We start from the raw sequence: 22,987 nt of genomic DNA on the forward strand, positions 1-22,987 counted from the left end.
CCCGAAACGGGGCACGAACCCGCGCCTCCCGCATCGGCAGGCGGACCCTCAAGCACTGCGCCACCAGGGAAGCCCAACAGTTTTTGCCTGGTCATCAAATAGATGTGGTCTTGTGTTATCCTGGTGGAAGATTATGCGTTTTCTGTTGACTAATTCTGGACGCTTTTCATCGAGTGCTGCTTTCAGTTGGTCTCATTGGGAGCCGTTGGAATTAACCTTTTGATTTTCCGGAAGGAGCTCATACTAGAGGACTCCCTTCCAATCCCACCATATACACAACATCACCTTCTTTGGATGAAGACTGGCCTTTGATGTGGTTGTTGGTGGTTCATTTCCCTTGCCCCACGCTCTCTTCCCTTCCACATTATTGTACAGTATCCACTTTTTATCGCCCATCACAATTTGTTTTAAAAACGGAACATTTTCATTACGTTTCAGTAGGGAATGGCACACAGAAATATGGTCAAGAAGGTTTTCTTCCATTAACTTACGTGGAACCCAAGCATCAAAGCTATGAACATAACCAGGCTGGTGCAGATGATTTTCAACGCTTGATTTGGATATTTTGAGTATGTCGGCTGTCTCCCGCTTGGTGTAATATTGGTTGTTCTCAATTAATGTCTCGATTTGATTGCTGTCAACTTCAACTGGTCCACCCGACCGTGGAGCATCGTCCAGTGAGAAATCTCCAGCATGGAATTTCACAAACCACTTTTTTGACATGTTCAGTCAGTCACAGCACCTTCTCTGTACACTGCACAAATCTTTTTTTGTGTTTCAGTTGCATTTTCACCTTTCTTGAAATAATAAAGCATAATGTGCCGAAAAGGATGCTTTTTTTCTTCCATCTTCAGTATTCAAATGGTTACGCAAAAGTTCACCAATTTTGATGTTTTTTTAAATGCACACTGCTGTGACAACTGTCACAGTACAATCTAACAAAATTGTTTTGAATGAAGTTAAAGACAGCTAAGTGCTACTAGAGCCATCTTGCAGAAAAAACTGAATGAATCTTTTGGCCACCCCAATAGATAACTTATATGAGATTTCAGAGAAGTATGTGAGCAAGCCAGTGCACTTTCAGAGGACAGTGAGAACTGCTGATGTGGAGCCTCCTTTTGGTTGTGCCTCTGAGATGCTCTCATCCTCCTGTTTCCTTTTCGTCAATTAAAAAAAATTTATTGAGACCTGTTGAATGTCACATGCTGGAGATGGTGAACAGAATAGAAACAACGTCTGTCTCAGAGAACTTCAGATGAACGAAGAATACCGATAAGGAATCGCCTCTGTACTGGACATCACATGATCATGTCTGCCAGAGGGAAGCGTTGCAGGAGACTGGAGGTCGAAGGGACACTTCCTGGAGGAGGCCACGTCAGGACGGGTGGGACCCGCTGGGAGCCTGGGTGCTTCCAGCAGAGGAAGCAGCAGGAGCAGAGACCCCTGGAGGCTGGGGCAGAGACTGGAGCGCTGGCACCAGAGAGTCGCATGCGGCTAGATGCCTGGTCGCAGGTCAGGGAAGGCGGGGACAGGCAGAGGACCTGTGGTCTGGTTAAGGGGTTTAGACTCTGGCCTTGTATAATGTGTGTGAACTGTTCAAGCCTCCTAAGTAGGGCTAGGTGCTGATCACCTTTGCATCTGCTATTGTCACAGTTTGTAGAAGAGCAAGACCTGGGCAAGGCGACCTGTGAGGAGTGCTCATCCAGGCGCTGGAGGCCGGCGGGTCCCTGCTGGTGGTCAGTGCAGGGGTGGTGGGTGGCACTTGTAGAGATTTGGAAGGAACACACGAGCACCTGGTTTTTCTTGCCTCTGCGTTTTTTTCTTTCCTTCTCCCACCTGCCTTTTGCTTCTCCCCCATCTCTCTGTTCTGTCGTGTCTCTTGCTTCCAGCTGAAGCAAGACGTGTAGACTCTAGTTCTTCATTCCTTGCTCGCATGATGGGGCTTACCCCGCTCATAGACTTTTTAAAAAATCAATGTTACTGAGGTAGAATTTACATACAATAAATGGCAGACAGTTTAAGTCATAGTTCAATGAGTTTTGGAAAATAAATACTCTATGTAACCACGACCACAGTCGATTGGCACGTAGACCCTTTCCTTCACTCCAGAAGGTTGCTTTGTGCCCCTGGCCTCCCACCCCTGGCCCAGGTAGCCACTGATCTGCTCTTTATCACAGTAGATTGTACTTGTCTGTGCTGGAGCTTCATATGAATGGTATCATACCCTGTTTACTCTTTGATGTCTGGGTTCTTTCAGCATGTTTCTGAAATTCACCCCTGATTTCATGTGTACTATTAGACCATCCCTTTTTTATTGGCTGATAGTAGTTTGATTTATGGATACACCAGTCTGTTCACATTCACCTGTGGATTTGTCCATTGACTTTTCAGATGTGTTTCCTACTGAACAAGCATCTCTGTTTTTTCGTAGCTGGAACTTAGTATTAATGCTTTTTTATTTTTGCATTAGAATGCTTTGTTAAATGACTGATATTTATTGAATAGTCTTATGTTGCTCCTTCTGAATTTTAAAAGTGGCCAAATCAGTTTATCATCCTCTGGAAAGGAGAACAAGCACTTTTACAGGGAATTATGTTGACTTAGTAACACTCGACATATTAAGTGTCCCTATTCCTCTCTTACATTTTTATGTTCAGCTTTTACATGAATTTGGGCAAAAATGGTCTTTATGATACAGGTTATTATCTTAAGTGATTTTATGTGCTTTTTCTAATCTCTTGTTTTCTACATAGCTCTAGCAAGTAAATGTCCAGTGGGATAAACCAGCTTTGAAGCTGCGCTTTAAGGCACAGTTTGTCTTTTTTAATATTTTCTTCTACGTGTAATTTCAGTCAGTAGTTACTGGATGGCTAGTTTGCATACTTTTAGCAGAGCTAACAGTGTGCCAGGGGAAAACGCCCCTAAAGATTATGGGCTTGGGTTGTGAGTCAAGAATTGCAGCTGTAACTAACTCAGTAACAAGCAGATTCGAATGAGGACTTGTCATCTCACACTGTTATTTTGACATTGCATAATGACCTTTCTATAATCGCACCTTTTATTTTTAAAGATTCCTCGTAGGCACTGTTGGTATGATAGGGCAATATAGAGATGTCAGTTTTATGGCTCCAAAGATCTACTACGTATTTTGTAAACGTATTTCAGTTATATTCTGGCAGTAAAGAGGGCAGGAAGATAACGCTTACTTTGAAGTGATGAACCACGCATGTAGGAATTGGGTAGGAAGATGTGTGAAAAGGCTTTTAGATGAAATTGTCTCCATGTATAAATTGCCTTTGCTGCATCTGTAACTGTCTCATAGTGCTTTGGGGTAATTCAGCCAGGGCAGCCCTGGAGATGGTGTCTGTGTGCATGGAGCTTAAAGAAGGAAGTGTAGGAGTGGCTTCACGATAAGTCTTGTCTGCTGCTCAGCTGTTATGCTCCATTAATCCACTCTTTTTTCTCCCATCCTTCTTTCTGTTTTCTTAAACAGTTGATTAAAATTTGAGTTGACTTTTACTGTTTCAGCTCTGTGTTATTTTCCATTCTTGAAGCAGTTACGGTCAGTAAGAACGAGAACTCACTTGTGCTCTCTGGCCACTTGGAATGGTGTGTCTTCGCTTCAGAGCTTGAGCACCTCAACAGTAGCGCTGATGGAAAGGGAACCACCGGTGATGCTTAGTTGTTCTTCACGTACTTTGCGGGGGGATGATCTTGTCTGAGTGCGTTTTATATTTATGTCATAGTGAAATCCATTTTAAATCGTACACTCTTCTGTAGTAAGTACTTTTACTTATAGAAATTCCACATGGAAGCATTTAGAAACCAAGACTTTTCTCTTGGTGCATTATTTTCATTTAACATACTTCTGAGTGCTTCTGTATCTCTGAAATACACGAGTGTGTGTTTCTTTCCTGTGCCTATAATTCTGATTGTCTTCTTTTTGTTTTTTTCTCTTGACTTTCCATCTGCATTCCACAGATTTCCTCCTCTGATGCTCCTCTTCAGCCTTTGGTATCCTCTCCTTCTCTACAAGCTGCTGTTGAGAAGAACAAATTGGAGGTATGGTAGTGTTTTAGCTATAGCCTCATTCCATAGCGCTCGGTGGTAAATGTGTCATCGTTTGGGATGCTGTAATAGTTGTTTATGTCTTGAATGGTCGCCAGTATTAAAAATGTTAAATACAACAAGAATACTTTTCTGTGCCACAGGTAGGATCACAGGGTTTTAATCTGCATTTAATTTCAGAATGACTAATTTATTGTTAACCGTAGATATATCTCAGCATTTAATGAGCAATTAGTTTTTTGTTGTTTCCATTACCACCTTACGCTTAAAGGAGCTTTTCTGTAGTTGCTCTTGAATTCTTTGATTTATTTGGAAGGTTTTTGGTTAAAAATGTTTTCTTTCTATGATTCTGTTATTATAAGCACTTGAAGAAAGTTAATGTCAAGTTTCTTTTTTTAAACAATAGTATCCATCACATAGATAAAATGTAGGAGTGTAGAATCATCAGTGGTTGTTGGAGTGTGTGTGGGGTAGGGGTGGTTAGGATGCACAGTACTACCATTATGGATTTGTAAAGTCATGCCTACCAATATTTGAAGGTTTTTAATTTTTTTGACTGTGGATCTTTTTGTTCTCATCCTGACCTTAGTGAATTAGTTTGAGACGTCCTTTCAATTCACACTGTTTCTGTGTCTCCTCCTTGATAAATGGTGTGCTTGATACGGGGGATACAAAGGTAAACAAGGTGTGTCTCCCTGCCCTGGAGCAGCTTCCATCTAACAGAGGAAAACGGAGAACTTTACAGAGGTTTCTAGCGCGGCAGAACGCGTGCTGCGATTGCCGTGCGCTCACGGTGCTGCTCTGAGCGCAGCAGGCGTCCTTCTGATGCGTCTTACACGCTTCATAAACATTAGCTGTGAGGACTAGGGCACAATGCAAGAAGAGAAAGCATCTTGTGGAGAAAAGCCCGTGGGCAGAGCGGGATGACTGGGGATTTGCGGGGAGAAGGGCGTGGCTGGGACACGCGTGGGCTGGGGAGAGAAGCGGAGAGGAGGCTTCCTGTGAAACTGCTGGCGCGTTTGGCCTTCGTCCTGAAGACCCTGGCACTTTGATGAGTTTCAGGGCAGAAGGAGTATCCAGATCAGATTTTCAGGTCGTAGCACTCTGCTTCACTGTCTCCGGAGAGCCAACTTTGTGCGGATGGGTGCGGAAAGGCTTGAGGACCTGCTGCGCTGGTCCATGAATAAATGGTGGGCGGGTTGCTAAATTACAGACAGAGGGAGTGAAAGGGCGAGCGCAGCTGTCAGAGATCTTGAGAAGGTCGAGCCTGTGGGGTTTGTGATCAGTGGGCTGGGGAGGCGCCTTGGGAGCCTGGATGGCTCCCGGCTTCAGGCCCGAGCACCTCAGTAGATGACGGCGCTGCCCGGTGAGAAGGGATCTGGGCTGAGCGGGTATGAGGAGAGAGCAGGGAAGGTGGGACTAAACGCTGGGTGTGTTGGCATGTGAGGTGACGGCGGGACGTCTGGGTATCTGGTCAGGGCTTGGATGCACAGGTCCATAGGCCAGAGGAGAAGGGGGGAGGTGGCGGCAGCCTGGGGAGAGCCATGAGAGTGGAAAGCTGGGTGCACTGAAGAGTTAACAGAGCAAGGGGAGGTCCCCGGGACAGTGGGGGACAGTTTGGAGCAAGAAGGGCATGGTTGGAGGTGAACAGGCTTTAGAGGTCAGAGTGTTGTAGGGTTCAGAGGTCAGCAGGCAGGCCCAGGGAAGAAGCACTGCAGGAGGGCGGAGGTGGCCGCGAGGAGGTGGAAGGATGGCAGCGACACCTGGTCCAGAGGGTGGAAGCCCTCAGTTTCCGTGTCTGTGCTGTGTGGTGCCTGCCACCAGGTCCTAGAAAGCAGGGGTCTGATCCAGCCGAGCACTAATCATCGTGCCTGATAGCATTTAGACACTGGGGAGCCCCACAGAAGAGTCCACTAGAATGTCTCTTCGTGCTTTCTTTTTCTTACCCTTTTAAAATTTCTATTTTTATGTATGTTTTGTAATGTGTATAATATAGTGCTCTATGCGCTTTATAAATACATACGTACGTGTGGTAGAGTATATATGCTCCCAACTTTTTAAGATAAGAGTGCATAAAAAATTTTAGAGACCGTATCTTTAGTTAAATCACTCAAGTGTAATTTGATTATAATGAACCCAAGATGTACTTCTCTCTGTCTTGTAGGACGTGAACATTCATTTCAGTTTTCTTTTGCAGGAGGTCTCCTGTTTCACTATATATCATTTGGATATATAGTAACCAAGTTTCAGGAACTGCTGTTTTACAATACCAAACACCACTGTGTTTTATTCTTGATGAGAAAATAGTTTAAAGCAACTTAGCTTCTCACAGTACTCTTTGATCTTTCAGCAGCTTTTGATTCTAAAGATGGGGGTCATCTGTCGGTCAAACTGTATGATCTGCATTTAGAGCCCTTTTTTTTTTTTTCTTTCTTTTTTGCGGTACGCGGGCCTCTCACTGCTGTGGCCTCTCCTGTTGCGGAGCACAGGCTCCGGACACGCAGGCTCAGCGGCCATGGCTCACGGGCCCAGCCGCGTGTGGGATATTCCTGGACTGGGGCACGAACCCGTGTCCCTTGCATCAGCAGGCGGACGCTCAACCACTGCGCCACCAGGGAAGCCCTAGAGCCCATGTTTTTAACGTTACTTCAAAGCCTGTGTTCTAAAACCGCTGCTGGCATCAGTAGATTACAGCCATATTTTGACAGCTGAAATTCCAGTGTTAAAGAGCATCTCCCTCTGTTAAACATAGCTAACTAATTTAATTTATTGTTGGTGATTTCAGATGTGCCCACCAATCATAGCGATTAGAAAGACTGGCTTCTCCCCCATCTCATGACGGTGACTTCCTTGAGAAATAACTGAGAGCTCTGAGCAGTTACAGAACCGTTCATTCCCAGCATAGTAGTGAGAATGATCACCCACATTGCCTTCCTCCCTAAACTTGACTAATATCTGGAAAACGTTTTGCAATATATGAAGGATTTTTGCACATCTTGTTTATTCTTCACTTACACAGTGGCAGTGATACTGCTTACCTCATACGGTTGTTGTGAGGATTTAAATGAGTCACATGGTGTCTGGCACATGGGAAGGGCCCAGTAAGCGTTAGCTGTCCCCATGGGGAAGAAAAACTGCATAGACGGCAGCCCTCCGCTGGGCGGCAGGGAGCACCGACGCTCGACAGTCTGGGCCCCGCAGCCCCTTGGCCCTACTACGATTAGCTCTGTGTGTTACTTTCTTGAGATTTTGTTTCTCCATTTGTAAAATGACAATAATGACCTTTTCCCCAGACATCACTGTAAAAATTAAGTTAGACAATAAGGTGCTTATCACAGTGCCTGGCCCATAGGACCTTTAATTATATCTTACATTATGGCCTAGGAATTGCCGGTGTTGGCTTTCTTGATTTACAAATAGCAAAATTTCTACTCTTGAGAGAGGTGGTGTCAAACACCCTTTTAAAGGCACAGGTGCAAATGCAACCTCTAGGCATTTTGACTAAGTTTCATGTGTTTATTATTCTGCCTTTTCTAGGTTCACCAGTTTATCTTTCATGTTTGCTGCCAGGAAACTAGGTCAGCACTCAGTTGCAGTATCACCCAGTTCTAGGTTTCTAGGCATCTTTTTCCTCTACATGCCTTATGAATGCTCTTTGTTTAATCTTTACTTCATTTTCCTTTTTTTGGCATCTTTATGGACCTTAAGTTTTTATTATTATATTCTATTTCAACCTTCTTGGAAATTGTGAACATTATAATACCATTATAGTTTATCTAGACTGGGTTGGATTAAATATGCCAACTAGTCAGCTGGCTCTAGTCCCCAACCACTATCTCCAGCATTCTTTTCGTGAGAAAATTATTGTATTTGCACTTTTAAAAATCACAACGCTGTGGTAACAGACTGAAAATGTTTTGTGTTATTTAAAAAAATTAAAGTGTTTTTACCCTTTTCTCCTCATGTTTACATGTTGTAATTGGTCTTCATCTGTGTGATAAAGAATTCTGTTCCATCAGTTAGTTTGCTTTTTTTTTGTATTCAAATTTCAACTTTATGGTTGCTGTTAGAAAGCCTGACCTTATGTAAAGATGCAGTGAGAATTTATTGAATAGAGGTCTCATTTCTTTAAAACAAACTCTAAAATATCAAAGAAGTTCTAAATTGTCTCACTTCTGTATTTCTTTTTTAGAAAAGTTATTCTTTGTTGTGTTATCAGCATACTCAATGAGAGTATGAATTTGCTGTGCTTACTTTTACATGTCAGTATCACTGGATATTGTCATCACTGAATATTTATTTGTACCCTTTTCAAATGGTGACTCAAACTAATAAAATAAAAATGTGTTAAGAGCTAACATTTTTTAAAAAGTAAACTTAATCAAAACTTTCGGCTATGTTTTAGAAAGAAAAAGAAAAAAAAAAGGAAGAGAAAAAGAGAGAAAAGGAGCCAGAAAAGCCTGCAAAACCTCTTACAACTGAAAAGGTAAAATTTCTTCTTCTTTTTTTTAATCTACAAAGATTTGACCTTATTTGTATAGTTATATATGAATGACTTTTGGGATATTCATGATATGCAAATAATCATTCTTTCAACAAGTATTTGTGGCATGAATACTGTGTGCTAAGCATGTCCGTCTGGCTTGTCCTGTATGATTTGTAATCGGCTACATATGTGTGGGTATAGATTCATGTGAGTTCCTCAAGGGCAAGTATTATTCCTGACGTAAAGAAGTGGTGGTTTTAGCTTCATGCACGATCAGAGTTCAGCGAAAGTTGAGAGGATGTGGAGACATCCCTGCAGGGGCCTTCAGAAAAGACTCCGTGCTGAAGGTAGCACTTGAGCTGGGTTTTGAAGTGTAGGTAGGAAGGATTAAAGTGTGAGGCAGGAGTGTATCCTGTGGAGAGAACGTTGAGGACATGGAAACTGGAAATAGACAAAGTATGTTTTAGAAAAATAAATGAGTAGTGGAGTTTGAAGAAAGATCTATGTCTGTGTATAGAAAGTAGTGAAAAATAAGACCAGAATGGTAGATTGAGCTCAAATTGTAGGGGACCTTAAGGTCCAGATTGATTCTTTTTTGAAGGAAAGGCTGTGGGCAGCATTTAATTCAGAAGGGTTCTACTGGAAGATTATTTTGCAGTGATAAGCAGGATAGAAGTCATCAGGCCTACTAGAGGTAGAGAGAACATTAGATTTCTGTCAAGCGCTTGGTTAAATAATCATGGTGGCTTGGCTTGAATGCATTTCCTCGTACAAGAATGGAAGCACAGTAAGGGAATTGTCAGTAAAGGGAACATCCTTGATTTTAATTGTTGAAATGTTAATAATCATCTTTATGGAGGCATCAGTTACATACTACAAAGTGCATCCATTTAAAGTGTACGAGTCAGTATTTACTGGTTCTTTTCCCATCATGTTTATTAGAACATGCCTTCTGCATTTAAGATGTGCTAAGTATCCCATGGCTCCTTAGTCCTTTATGTAGCAACCAAACACATCCACCATCTGCCCCTTCACCCCCCTCCTAGCAGTCGCCCCCCCGTTCTTCATACTGGGCAGACTTGCGTCTTGCCCCCTGAGCACACTCACCATCCCTCTGGGCACTGAGCTGCCTGGCCAAGGATGTCCTTTGCTCTCCGCACCTCTTATCTAGGCTTACTCGTTCCTCCTTGTCCATCCAGCCCCTCTAACACCCCAACCTCATAGGCTCTCTCCCTTCCTCAAAGTTCTGGTGACATTGTCCTACATTTGACTTTATTACTTCCTGCCTCATATTATTGTTTAATTGTATTGTTAGATAAATTTCTTTGTCTAACACACATGCATCCATGTTCATGTTCTGTTTCCTGAGATTAGGTACTATCAATCAGATGGGGACTAATAAGTCTTAGGTTTCTTTGTATTTCTGACAGTTTCTTATGTGTATCAGATGTTTAGGATAAATACATGTACATTGATTTGTTGATGTTTTCCATCTCATAATTCCTGTTAATGTTTTGATCCCAAGGTCATGCAGAACAATTAATAAACTGCAATTTATTTCTGAATAATTTGTTAAATACTGAAGACTTAAGTGGAATTCTTTGAGATATTTTTTGAAGCACTTTTCAGTTAAAGTTAGTTTTTTTGACTATCACTAATTGTTTTAACGATTGTTTACTGAATTAGATTCTTACCTTTCACCAAATTAAATATAGATGTTAAGTATTATAAAACTTTTTAAAAGGAGTGATTAAGTTGGTAATTATAGCCTGATTACTTAAATAGCTTTAATTCTGCTCTGGAAACTTTCTCTTCAGCATGCATCAGTCAGAAGCTGTAAGTGAAATCTCTTACAATTTCCTATTTGATTACAAAGGAATTTAAAAATCACTAGTAGTTTTATCTTTTATTTCCAAAAGTTGGAAATATCAGAGTTTATATAATGCCTTATTGTTGTACTTGGCAAGATGTAAAATTTAACCACTTTTAAAACATCATATATTTATTTTTTCTCTTAAAAAAATATTTACCATCCAAATATAGTGAGCATTTGATGTAGTGACCATGTGTGTTTCATGGTCTTGCATGTAAACACTTGCTTTCTGTTGCCTGCTGTGGAGAGGGGCTGCCAGGGTTACCTGGGAACAGTCTCTGGATTGGGAGCTTGAGAAGAGCAGTTCAGGGCATGTGAACAGTGAGGAATACAGCACTTTTCCGTTGCCATTTCCCTTTGGTACTTAGGTTTTGTGTGTTTTTTTTGTTTTGTTTTGTTTTTAAATAAATTTATTTGGTTGCACCGGGTCTTAGTTGTGGCAGGTGGGCTCCTTAGTTGCAGCACATGGGCTCAGTTGCTCCACTGCATGTGGGATCTTCCTAGACCAGGGATCAAACTCATGTTCCCTGCACTGGCAGGCGGATTCTTTATCCACTGCGCCACCACGGAAGTCCAGTACTTAGGTTTTAAATAAACCCAGTTCGCACTTCATCTGTTATTTTTGCTCACCCTGCAGAGGTCAGGACTCCTGTTGCCAATGGTGGGAACCTTGCGGAAGGAATAATCACCCAGAGGGAAAAGCTTTAGTTCCTGTCAGAATTTCGTGGTCAGGATATTGTAGGTTATATAAGGAGGAAGATACATTTACAAGCGTAACAGTGGGGAAGCTGAAAGAACAATAGCACAAGCGAGCTTTACTTCATTCTCATTAGGCGTTTTTCTTTGTGTTCTCCCTGAGCTGATATTTTCAGGGGGCATGTATAATCTAGAGGAGAAATTAGCAGTAATAGCAGTGAAAATCATAGCAATAGTAGTCAGAATATCATTCTCATAAGTAAGTAAGAGTTGGCTTTATTGGCTGTCTGGTATCTGCCAGGAGCTGGGCTGGTGTACAGCTTGCATGCACACTTGTGTATGTACACTTACATGTGAAGTGACCAGCCATGTATTCAGGACCTAGTCAGGAAACAGAACATGGCTGCTGCCCAGAAGCTGCCTTCCCCAGCTCTTCCCAGTTAAATCACTTCTCTTCTCCCAGAGATAATCATTTCCTTGTATTTTAGAAATAGATTTACCTTCTCTGTATGTGTTTTTAAATAATAGAAATATTACTTAGAAAATACTGTTTTTCTCTGTTTTTTGAACATGCAAATGAAATGATGCCACAAATATTCTTTTGTGTTTTGCTTTTTTCAGTCAACATTGTTTTTGTAAGGGTTAATCATGCTCTATATAGATACAGTTTACTCAGTTAATTGTTGTGTAGTATTCCATTATTTATATGTTCCTTACTTTATGCATCCCATCGTTGATAAACACTTGGATTATATCCAGGCTTTAGCTGTTATAAATAGTGCTGCTTTGAACACTTTTGTACAGTGCACCTAAGTATGTATTTCTTTAGGATGTACTTAGGAGTGGACTTGTTGGGTCACAAAGTATCTGTATCTTGAACTTTACTACATAACGTCAAACTGTTTTCCAATGTGTATACCAAATGTATTCTGGTCACACTCCATTCTTTACAACATTTGGTATTGTCAGAGGTATTATTATTTGCAGTCTGATGGGTATATAAGGATATCTCATGGTATTTTACATGTCCATTTCTTACATTACTAATGAGGCCCAGTGCCCGTGTCATATGTTTATTGCCCATTTGGAATCCCCCTTTTGGAGTTCTGACTCAGATCTCTTGCCTATTGTTAAATTGGATGGCTTACCTTTCCCTTATTGATTTGTAACACTCTACACACACACTTACACACATATATAGAGGAAACTAGTCCTTTTCCAGTTACGGGTTTGCAAATATCTTATCTCTGTGGTTAATTTTATTGCTCTTTTTATTTCTGGTTTGTGAATCAGTGATCGAGGCCATCCTTGTCTTATTCCTGACATCAGAGGGAAAGCTGTATGTGTTATCTTCATTCCTTACAAAAACTTCAGTTATTGTTTAGTTAGAGAATTTATGGAGTCTGGTTTGGAAAAATAGATTTTATTTCTTTTTTAAAGGCTAAACTCCATCTTGTGGCTCTTTATGTGTTTAAAAGAATGATGCTTGATAGGTGTTATTTTTTCCCAGGACACTTGTTCTGAGTCCACTTGCAATTAAAGCCATTAGTATGGTTCTTGACACACAGCAGTGAGTTAATAAATGATTACTTACAAGTATGTTAATTGGGGGGTTGGAAGGAACCTTACCTCTCTTATTTTATAAAAAAGTTAACTAAACCCTAGAAGGACTCTGAGTCACAGGGGTTTGAACCCATGCCTTCTGATTTAAGTCCCGTGTTGTGTGTATGTGTGTTTTGATTTGACATATATGTCTTCAGTTTCCTTTCTTGATGCAATTTTTAGCCCTTTTGCACATTCTACATCATTTTATAATGAACAGTCCAGAGTTCTCTAAAAAAGAACAGTGTGTTTATATACAACGCCATCCCATACTGTCCTAACTAGTGAATTCATAATTTTTACTGATTTGTTAAGCGTCCGGTAGGGACTTCTTCATTCTGTAAATACACTTGTTTTCCCTGAGCAGTCTACCACTTCGCTTAAATTATATTTTGTACCTAGGTCTCCCTAAGGTTTACGTTTTGTGTTGTGTGAGCATCTGTTGCCAGTGGGGTTAGCTGGAACCAGGCTTACTTTCTTTTCTGAGAGGAGAAAGGTAAAACCTAAAAATTTAATGAATCAAGTGATTAATAGGGCAGATGCTTTTGACACTTAAATAGATGTCTCTCTGCTGTGCTTTAGATATTCTGCTGGAAAATTGTGTTATAAATTTGACTTTTTCTAAAATATTCTGTCATATGTTTGACATTTCTAATTCACTTAGTTTAGATTTATCTACTAGGCTATCTCCCAAGTAGCCAGTGATCTATAAATATGTTTATGTAGATGAGAAGTACTCTACTAAAGGAATGTACATGAGTTCTCTTTAAGTTTATATGAGCAGATCTTAATTTCTCCTTTGGGAGGTTCTGAGTTTTATAGTTTTTCTTTTTTTAAAGATGTGCATATCAAAACATGGAAAATGGACAAATAGTCAGTTTTGGGGATGGGGAAGTTAAACCCTTTTAAGGTAATTTAAGGTAATAACCGCAGTAGTGGTTCTGGTTTTATTGCTATTTATTATAATACGGTTTGTTACCAATGCATGTTTCCATTTACGGTTTGGGAAAATTGTATAAATTTTTTTTTAAATTAAAAGAAGAGAATCATCTGCATTTTGGAGGTAAAAACAGAACAGCGTGTTAGGATAAAAATTGGATTAGATACATGGTCTTGGGCCATAGATAGCATTTAGCCCTGTAGCCATAAACTTTGTTGTTATTCCCCTTCTGGAAGATTACTTTTGTGGTACTTGCAGTTATTTGTCTGGATTACTGCATTTATTTCAGAACATTGCCTTGCCGGAAAAACTGGAGGCAGAAAAGAAAGAATTCCAGCTTCATCAGAACTTGGTGGGGGCCTGAACACTGGGAAAGATTAAGAGATAACTGAGCCTAATTGCTTATAGAATAAAGTACCTGAGCCCTTCAAAGTCTAGCCCCTCCTAAATCTTTATCATTGTGATAATGATATCAGCCATATTTCTTTTTATAGCCATTTTCCCCTTATTATACAAACCATGGAAAATACAAGAAAAAACTGTCAACGAAAGCCTGTCATCTTACTATCGAGAGTCTCATCACCTTTAACCTTTTAGTTTTTACTTTCAGTTCTTTTTTTTCTATGTAGACTATTTTTTAAAATATTTTTTTCCCTCATCCTTCACTTAATATTATATAATGAGTGTTTTCTTATCCAATATTTGTATTATCATGAATTTTAGTGTATGGACTACATTAATAAGATTTTGTATCTTCTAAATTTCTAGCTTACTTCATGGCATTCTTATATATAAGTAGAAATGAAAATTTTTATAGGGATTTTAGAAGGGTACTTTATATCTTACACCCATTAGGATGACTGCTGTCAGAAAACCCAGAAAATAACAAGTGTTGGTGAGGGTGTGGAGAAATTGGAACCCTGTGCCCTGTTGGTGGGAATGTAAACTAGTGTGGCCATTGTGAAAAGCAGTTTGGTAATCCTTCAAAAAACTAAACATGGAGTTACCATTTGACCCAACAGTTCCACTTCTGGGTGTATACCCAAAAGAATTGAAACCAGGGACTCAAACAGATATTCGTATGTCCGTGTTCATAGCAGCATTATTCATAATAGCCAAAATGTAGAAACAGCTTAAATGTCCATTAGTGGATAAATGGATAAACAAAATGTGGTGTGTATGTACAATGGAATATTATTCAGCCTATAAAGGAAGGAATTCTGACACAGGCGACAACATGGATGATCCTTAAGGACATTATACTAAGTAAAATAAAGACGAAAGGACAAATACTGTGTGATTCTACTTCTAGGTACCTCATGCAGGTCCCTAGAATAGTCAGATTCATCGAGATAGAAGGTAGAATGGTGGTTGCCAGTGTACGGGTGGGATGGGGGGAAGGACGGTAATTGTTTAATGGGTACAGACTGTCAGTTGTGCAAGATGGAAAGAGTTCTGGAGATGGATGGCTTTGGTGGTTGCCCAGCAGTGTGAATGTTTAATGCCCCTGAACTCTGTGCTTAGAAATGGCTGTTACCACAATTTAAAAGTTAGTAAATAAAACTTCAAAGGTACTTTGTAAATATATACAGCTTTTCCTTTATAATCCAATTTTAATGAACTTTATGGTATAAAAATTTTATGTTGGACTTCCCTGGTGGCGTGGTGGTTGAGAGTCCGCCTGCCGCTGGAGGGGACACGGGTTCGTGCCCCGGTCCGGGAAGATCCCACAGGCTGCAGAGAGCCTGCGCGTCCGGAGCCTGCGCTCCGCACCAGGAGAGGCCACAACAGTGAGAGGCCCGCGCACCGCAAAAAAAAATTTGTTATCGTGTTTTTCTTTTGAATACATATTCAGACTCACGAATTATGGCATTTATTTTGGCTACCTTTCAGAGGAATATTCTGTTTATCTGAGTTACAACCTTTTCTTTTGTAACCATGGTGTTTCAAAAATTATTTTTAAATATGACTTTTAAACTTTGACAACAAGGCATAACTGATTGGTCCTGTATGGTGCTGTGTGTGCTCCCTGTGTTGGTGTGGGGAAGGAGTCCAGGCATCCAGAGGATCTGGGGAAGGGTCCGTCTGTCCACCCGAGCAGTGACCATCTGCCACGTAACAGATGTGGGTAAGGGCAGTTTACCTTCCTGTTTATTATGCCATCCTTACCAGTGAGAACAATAATGAACTGAAAATAAACTAGAGTTATGTTATACAGATTTGTGCGTAACCTATTTAATGAGATGAGTGCATCTCGTGCTCTGAGCTGCTTCTTGCCACCAGCCATTTACACACTGTGACACACTGCTCAGAAGGATTAAAACTTAATGTTATGTTTTCTTCATTACGTAAAACTCTAAACAGAAAAACCTGATGTATCATTTTTTACCTTTTATTTTCCTATTTCCCCTCCTGCCCCTGCCAAAAAAAAACTGTTGGGGAAGGACTTATACTTGTCCTAAACTTACAGGGCTCTGGCTGTATTAACACATGCTTTCCCTAGTAATTACTTGTTTTTTAAAAAAATTAAAAAATTTTTTTCCTAAACATACAAAAACTTCAAGAAAAGTTTCAAAACCTGTTTCCTATTGAACTTGAAGATATTTTCTTTATGTTCTTTGTCCCTTAATTTGACGGGTTTCATTTGACTTAAAAGCAATAATGTCTGACCAGAAAGTAAAAAATGCACAGTGATGAGAGGCTGGGGTGCTTCTTCATTCACGTGGAGGCATCCCCGCTCTGTTTTTAAAAAGTACCCACCTGAGACTTCTCTGGGGGCGCAGTGGTTGAGAATCCGCCTGCCAATGCAGGGGACACAGGTTCGAGACCTGGTCCAGGAAGATCCCACATGCCGTAGAGCAGCTGAGCCCGTGTGCCCCAACTACTGAGCCTGTGCTCTAGAGCCTGCGAGCCACAACTACTGAGCCCATGCACCACAACTACTGAGCCTGTGCTCTAGAGCCTGCGAACCACAGCTACTGAGCCCGTGCGCCACAACTACTGAGCCTGCGCTCTAGAGCCCAAAAGCCGCAACTACTGAGCCTGTGTGCCACAACTACTGAACCCGTGCACCTAGAGCCCGTGCTCTGCAACAAGGGAAGACGCCGCAATGAGAAGCCTGCGTACCGCAACAGAGTAGCCCCTGCTCGCCACAACTAGAGAAAGCCCGCGTGCAGCAACGAAGACCAAGTGCAGCCAAAAATGAATAAATAAATGAATACATTTAGTTATTAAAAAAAAAAGTACCCACCTGTGCGGAGCACAGGAAGCCCTGGCCCCGGGGTTATGGTTCTCCCTGCCTTGCTGCCTTCCGATGAGGGCCACTCACTGGCTCTCCCAGGCCTCTCTTGTTTGGGCTCATGGCCTCCTGCAGTCAGCCTGGCTGGGTTATTACCACTGCGTTTCACCTTCTTAGCTGCGCCTCTGGAGAGAGAGACAGACACTCTCTTTTCTGGTGGACATGGTAGGCAGTCTTGAGGCATTGTTTTTATGTGTGGATCTTGAGAACAAGTTTCATCACTGACCAGCTGGTGAGAACATCCCTAGAGTCTGGTGCGGACACTGGAAGCAGTGAATGAAGAGCCTTAGCGAGACCACGGTGCAGCCTCTGCCCAGGGCTCTCCAGGCCTTTTGTCACTGGATGCTTTTCCTTTGAGCTTCACGGGCTGCACAGCTCCCGTGTGCCTGTATCTTACATATGTGGCCACGGTTCACCTGAATGCAGTTCCCTGAGTCCCCGACTGACCTCTTCACCCCCACCCAGACTCAGCCCTCCTCTCTCGACTGTGTAAAGTGTGCTGTAGGATCAGTGGGTGCTGCTGTGCCAGCTCATGTGGTATTCTGTGTGGTGTAAGTGCAAGGCTGATACAGGTAACAGTAAGAGGGAGTTGATCTGACCGTTTGGTTGCCTTTCAGTAGATTAAATGCTACTGACGTTCTGTATCCAGGGGAGAGGTATGGTGAAAGATTTCTGGGAGGAAATATTTGGGTTGAATGTAGCCACTGTTAGGGTGCCTGCAGTGTACAAGGCAGCTAAAGTGTTGGAAGGAACTTAAAAATGAAGACAGAACTTACCCTCAAGAATCTTAAAATTCGGAAAGACCGAGTGATTGAAAGGGGTTGACAGGAAAAATCACTTTAGCAAAGGCTGTTACAGGGCAGCTGGGGAGGTACAGACGGTGGAGGCTCAGAGAAGTGAAAGAGAACACGCGGGGTCATTAAGAAAGTCTTCATGGAGGTGCTTAAACTTGACGTGAGCTTTGAAAGACTGTCAGGAAGGAGCACAGCGTGGTAGGCAGAGGGATGGCGTGAGCAGGTGGCTGACGTTGGGAAGCATAGTTTGGCAGTACTGCCTAGTTCAGTTTAGTTCGAGTGGAGCACAGTGATGGGGGATAAGACAGCAGAGATGATACTGAGAGAACCGTAAGTTTCCGGATAAACGCTACATCACTGGTTTTGAGTAGGGAAGTACATTGATTTGAACGATGGTTTAGTAGGATGGTGCCTGGTTGCAGGAGATGTATTGATGGGAGGAGAGGCTGTAACCTGTAGTCCAGGCAGTAAGAGACCGCGAGGGCCTGACGTAGACTGCTGGCTGGAGGTTGTTGCCATCTGCTTCCTGAGGAAGAACAATTGACAGACTGTTTAGTTGAAATGCATTTTACTCAGCTTTTTAATAAATAGCCTTGTCAGACTCTAACGGGTTGTTGTCTCAGAGTCACTCAACAAATATTTATTAAGCAATCACTGTATACACGGTACCAGGGATACAGTAATAAACAAAACCAGAATTCCTGCCTTCATATTCGAATGTATACAGAATCGTTTCACATGCATGTAAGGTTCTTTACCAATACAATATATTGGTGTGCTGTTTGGTAATTCCCACCACCACCTTTACGTTAGCCAAACGCCTAAAAAGACATTATGATGCCAGCTCTATTTTTATCTCCTGAAAGATAGACTTTAATAGCATTGGTAAAGACTTTAACGATCTAGTCATTTGATTTTAATGATGAATATGCATTTACTTATTTTTCAAGGAATTTTAGCAGATGTCTCTTTCAGATATATTGGTGATTTACAGACATTGCATTGAGTATAACAGGTCCTCCCAATTCCATCTCTCCCCCTAGCCAATAGCTGGGTGTTAGTGACAGAATCCCCGAAGCAGTAGTTCCAACACTGTGTGAGACTCCTTCCACCCCAAGTTATTGTGACTCAGCAGATCTGGTGGCCCCGCATGTTGTGTGTTAACACACAGATTCTAATGGAGGTGAAAGGCAGCGGGAAGAGGCGGTAGGTAGCATTTACTCTGCTTCTCAACCGCCCATCCTGCTGAAGCCAAACTTCTGTGACTGCTGAGTGGAGGAGACTAGTCCAGGGTCCCTATTTTTCTTACTACACCGTAGGATCTTGTTTCTGTGGCGTTGTAAACTTTAAATGTGTGGAACTGATAGAAGGGGAAGCACTCCTTTCTTCATCACTGATTTGAAAACATCTGGGGAAAAATCTACTTGGTTTCTGCTAATCTTCTGATCCCTAGAGCTATCAGCAGGGGCCTGAGGTGCAGAAATACACCGTAGGATCTTGTTTCTGTGGCGTTGTAAACTTTAAATGTGTGGAACTGATAGAAGGGGAAGCACTCCTTTCTTCATCACTGATTTGAAAACATCTGGGGAAAAATCTACTTGGTTTCTGCTAATCTTCTGATCCCTAGAGCTATCAGCAGGGGCCTGAGGTGCAGAAAGCCACACTCACAGCAAAGTAAGGGTCCATGCAGGCGCCAAGCAAGGGAGTGGGAGACCAGCCTCAGGGCCGCTCCCGCCTGGGCTTTGAGTTGGGGATGTTTTTAAAGCGGAAGAACAAAGAGGCACCGTCATCTTGTGACTTTGCTTAATCACGGTTTTGAGGGTCAGGCTGTCTGGTTTATGATTCTCTGGCCAGGTGGTCCATGGCTTGCCTGGGGGCCTGTTAGTGCATCTTGTCTTGGAGAAACAGTCTGAGTTTGTATGTTAAAGACGAGCTCTACAACAGCAATGTTAGTCCTTAATGGTGTTATTGTCGACTGAAGAAAATGCACAACCTGAGAGCTGTGAATTATTTGGGGCAAAATGCGGACTATAGCCCTGGAGACAGCCTCTCCGGTAGCTCTGAGGAACCGCTCGCAGGAGCTGGGGGGAAGGGCAGTATTCTATACTATGTCAGTGAAGGGGGCACGTGCAGTCAAGCACACATTGAGGCAGAGGCTGGCTGCTGGTCCTGAGGAGCAGACGTCACCATTGATGATGTTAGTGCTTTTCTAGATACGAGGAGATGCAGGAATCGGTCTCATAACATTGTCTCCTGAAAATATCTAACTATATGAAGATCTGTTCTGCCGTTTTTTCCCAGAGCACAGAGGGCCTCATTCCTCATTTCCACCCTGGACTTCTTTCAAGGGGTGTTGAAGGTCAGCGACTGCAGTGGCTCGTGACCTTTTAAATGACAAACCGTCTAGGTGCTTGACTTACTGAGAGCGTTCTTTGTTTCTTCTTTGTTCTTTTTTATTATTCCCTTTGTAACGGTTGTATTTCTAATTTCTCAAAGTTGTTCACAAAGTGGTTTTTTTTTAATTTTTATTTTATATTGGAGTATAGTTGATTAGCTGTTCACAAAGTTTAAAACCTCTTTGACTCCATCTCTTTGTTGATTTGTAAAGAGAGGTCAGAAAATGAATTTAATATTTATTTTTCGCTGCCTGGCTACTTTGAGTTCCCTGAAAACCAAGTAGAAGCCAATAAGATCCATAAGTGAGTAAAGTGTTCCCTTGAAACTCATTTTGGAAGACCCAAGAATGTTGAGAATTGTCTTTGAAGCAAAAGTGTTTGTAATTACATTATAAAATCTGAAAAAAAAAAATTGCTGGGGTAAATTGTTATAACTTAGGCATAAATTATATAGGCATTTAAGCATAAAATTGCCTTTATTACAGGATCTTAAATCTTTGGGATTTGTTTCTCAAAGTGTCCATTATCTGTAAGTGTAAATTTATTCCATATATTTAAAGTTTCATTTTATGAAACTTTACTTGGAAAACGTCAAATGTATACACACCTGTTACTCAGCTTCAACAGTTATCAAATCATACCTACCTAATCTTGTGTCAGCTATACCTTTACTCTTTCTACCCTTATTATTTTGCGGATTTTTTTTTTTTTTACTTGAAGTAGAATTGATTCACATTGTTGTGTTAGTTTCCGCTGTACAGCAAAGTGACTCAGTTGCACACATATACACACACACACACACACACACATATACATTCTTTTTCATATTCTTTTCCATTACAGTTTATCTCAGGGTATTGAATGTAGTTCCCTGTGCTGTACAGTAGGACCTTGTTTAGCCATCCTGTGTGTAATAGTTTGCATCTGCTCACCCCAAACTCCCACTCCACCCCTCCCCTAACCCCCTCCCCTTGGCAACCACAGGTCTGTTCTCTAGTCTGAGAGTCTATTCTATTTGTGTCATATTTTAGATTCCACCTGTAAGTGATATCACATAATATTTGTCTTTCTCTGTCTGACTTCACTTAGCATGATAATCCCTAGGTCCATCCTTTTTGCTGTAATGGCGTTCTTTCATTTTTTTAATGGCTGAGTAATGTTCCATTGTATATATACACCACATCTCCTTTATCCATTCATCTGTCGATGGACATTTAGGTTGCTTCCATGTCTTGGCTATTGTGAATAGTGTTACTATGAACATAGGGGTGCATGTATCTTTTTTTTGTTTTTGTTTTTGTTTTTGCAGTACGCAGGCCTCTCACTGTTGTGGCCTCTCCCCTTGCGGAGCACAGGCTCCGGACGTGCAGGCTCAGCAGCCATGGCCCGCAGGCCCAGCCGCTTCGCGGCATGTGGGATCTTCCCGGACCGGGGCACGAACCCGTGTCCCCTGCATCGGCAGGCGGACTCTCAACCACTGCGCCACCAGGGAAGCCCGGGGTGCATGTATCTTTTTGAATTATAGTTTTGTCTGGACATATGCCTAGGAGTGGGATTGCTGGATCATATTGTAACTCTGTTTTTAGTTTCTTGAGGAACCTCCATACTGTTCTCCATAGTGGTTGTATCAATTTACATTCCCACCAACAGTGCAAGAGGGTTCCCTTTTCTCCACACCCTCTCCAGCATTTATTGTTTGTAGACTTTGTAATGATGGCCATTCTGACTGGTGTGAGGTGATACCTCATTTCTACCCTTACTTCTACCCTTACTATTTTGAAATAAGTCCCAGAAATTGTCATTTCATCCATAAATATTTCATTATATATCTCTAAAAGACAGGGTCTCTTAAAAAGAATAAAAGGCCATTATCCATGTATACTAAAACAAAAAATACAGCGATTCATTATTCCTCATCAAATACCCTATAAAGGATTCATATTTCCGGTTATCTTACACGAGTCATGAGTTTTCCCCCAGTTTGTTAGTTTGCAGCAAGCTACAGATCGTGTTGGCTTGTCAATTTAAGCCTCTTAGCCTAGCAGTCCCTCCCTCACCTCTGTTTTCCTGTAACTCACTTGTTGAGGGAGGGGGTCTTCTCCCTCCCACAGTCTGAGTTTTGTTGATCAGCGTCCCTGTTGTCCCTTTGTCCTTCGGATTCCCATTTGATTTATTGTTTCATTTAGACTGTGGTGTTATTATTTCTCCGTCAAGAGGCACGTAACGTCTGGCTGTTTCTCATTCTGTCTATTAGCCCATTCACCTCAGTACCTGTTTCTTTTTTTTTAAACATCTTTATTGGAGTATAATTGCTTTACAATGGTGTGTTAGTTTCTGCTGTACAACAAAGTGAATCAGTTATACATATACATATGTCCCCATATCTCCTCCCTCTTGCGTCTCCCTCCCTTCCACCCTCCCTATCCCACCCCTGTAGGTGGTCACAGAGCACGGAGCTGATCTCCCTGTGCTATGCGGCTGCTTCCCACTAGCTATCCTACATTTGGTAGTGTATGTATGTCCATGCCTCTCTCTCACTTCGTCCCAGCTTACCCTTCCCCCTCCCCGTGCCCTCAAGTCCATTCTCTACGTCTGCGTCTTTATTCCTGTCCTGCCCCTAGGTTCATCAGAACCATTTTTTTTTTTTTTTAGATTCCATATATGTGTGTTAGCGTACGGTATTTGTTTTTCTGTCAGTACCTGTTTCTAGCAAGTCGTCAGGCCCTGCAAAATGGTGATTTCCTAATTTGTTATTTCTTTTTTAGTAGTTGAAATATTTCTACTAGTTCGGGTTACGTGGTAGTTCATAAAGGGAGGCAGCTTGATTCTTTCCC

General features: G+C 41.7%; 1 protein-coding gene across 3 annotated transcripts in view; it reads left to right on the plus strand.

Moving 5' to 3' along the window:
- The window catches only part of SMAP1 (small ArfGAP 1), a 136,858-nt gene that overhangs the window by 79,297 nt on the left and 34,574 nt on the right, over window positions 1-22,987 (plus strand). For 2 of the 3 annotated variants that reach the window (XM_007447204.1, XM_007447205.1), the window contains exons 5-6: window positions 3,982-4,062; window positions 8,474-8,554. In XM_007447204.1, the coding sequence (XP_007447266.1) occupies window positions 3,982-4,062; window positions 8,474-8,554 (162 nt within the window). The remainder of the gene's footprint in view (window positions 1-3,981; window positions 4,063-8,473; window positions 8,555-22,987) is intronic. The other variant, XM_007447206.1, reaches the window with a different exon arrangement.

Source organism: Lipotes vexillifer, unplaced genomic scaffold (assembly GCF_000442215.2).
Source record: "Lipotes vexillifer unplaced genomic scaffold, Lipotes_vexillifer_v1.1 scaffold1180, whole genome shotgun sequence".
NCBI lineage: Eukaryota > Metazoa > Chordata > Mammalia > Artiodactyla > Lipotidae > Lipotes > Lipotes vexillifer.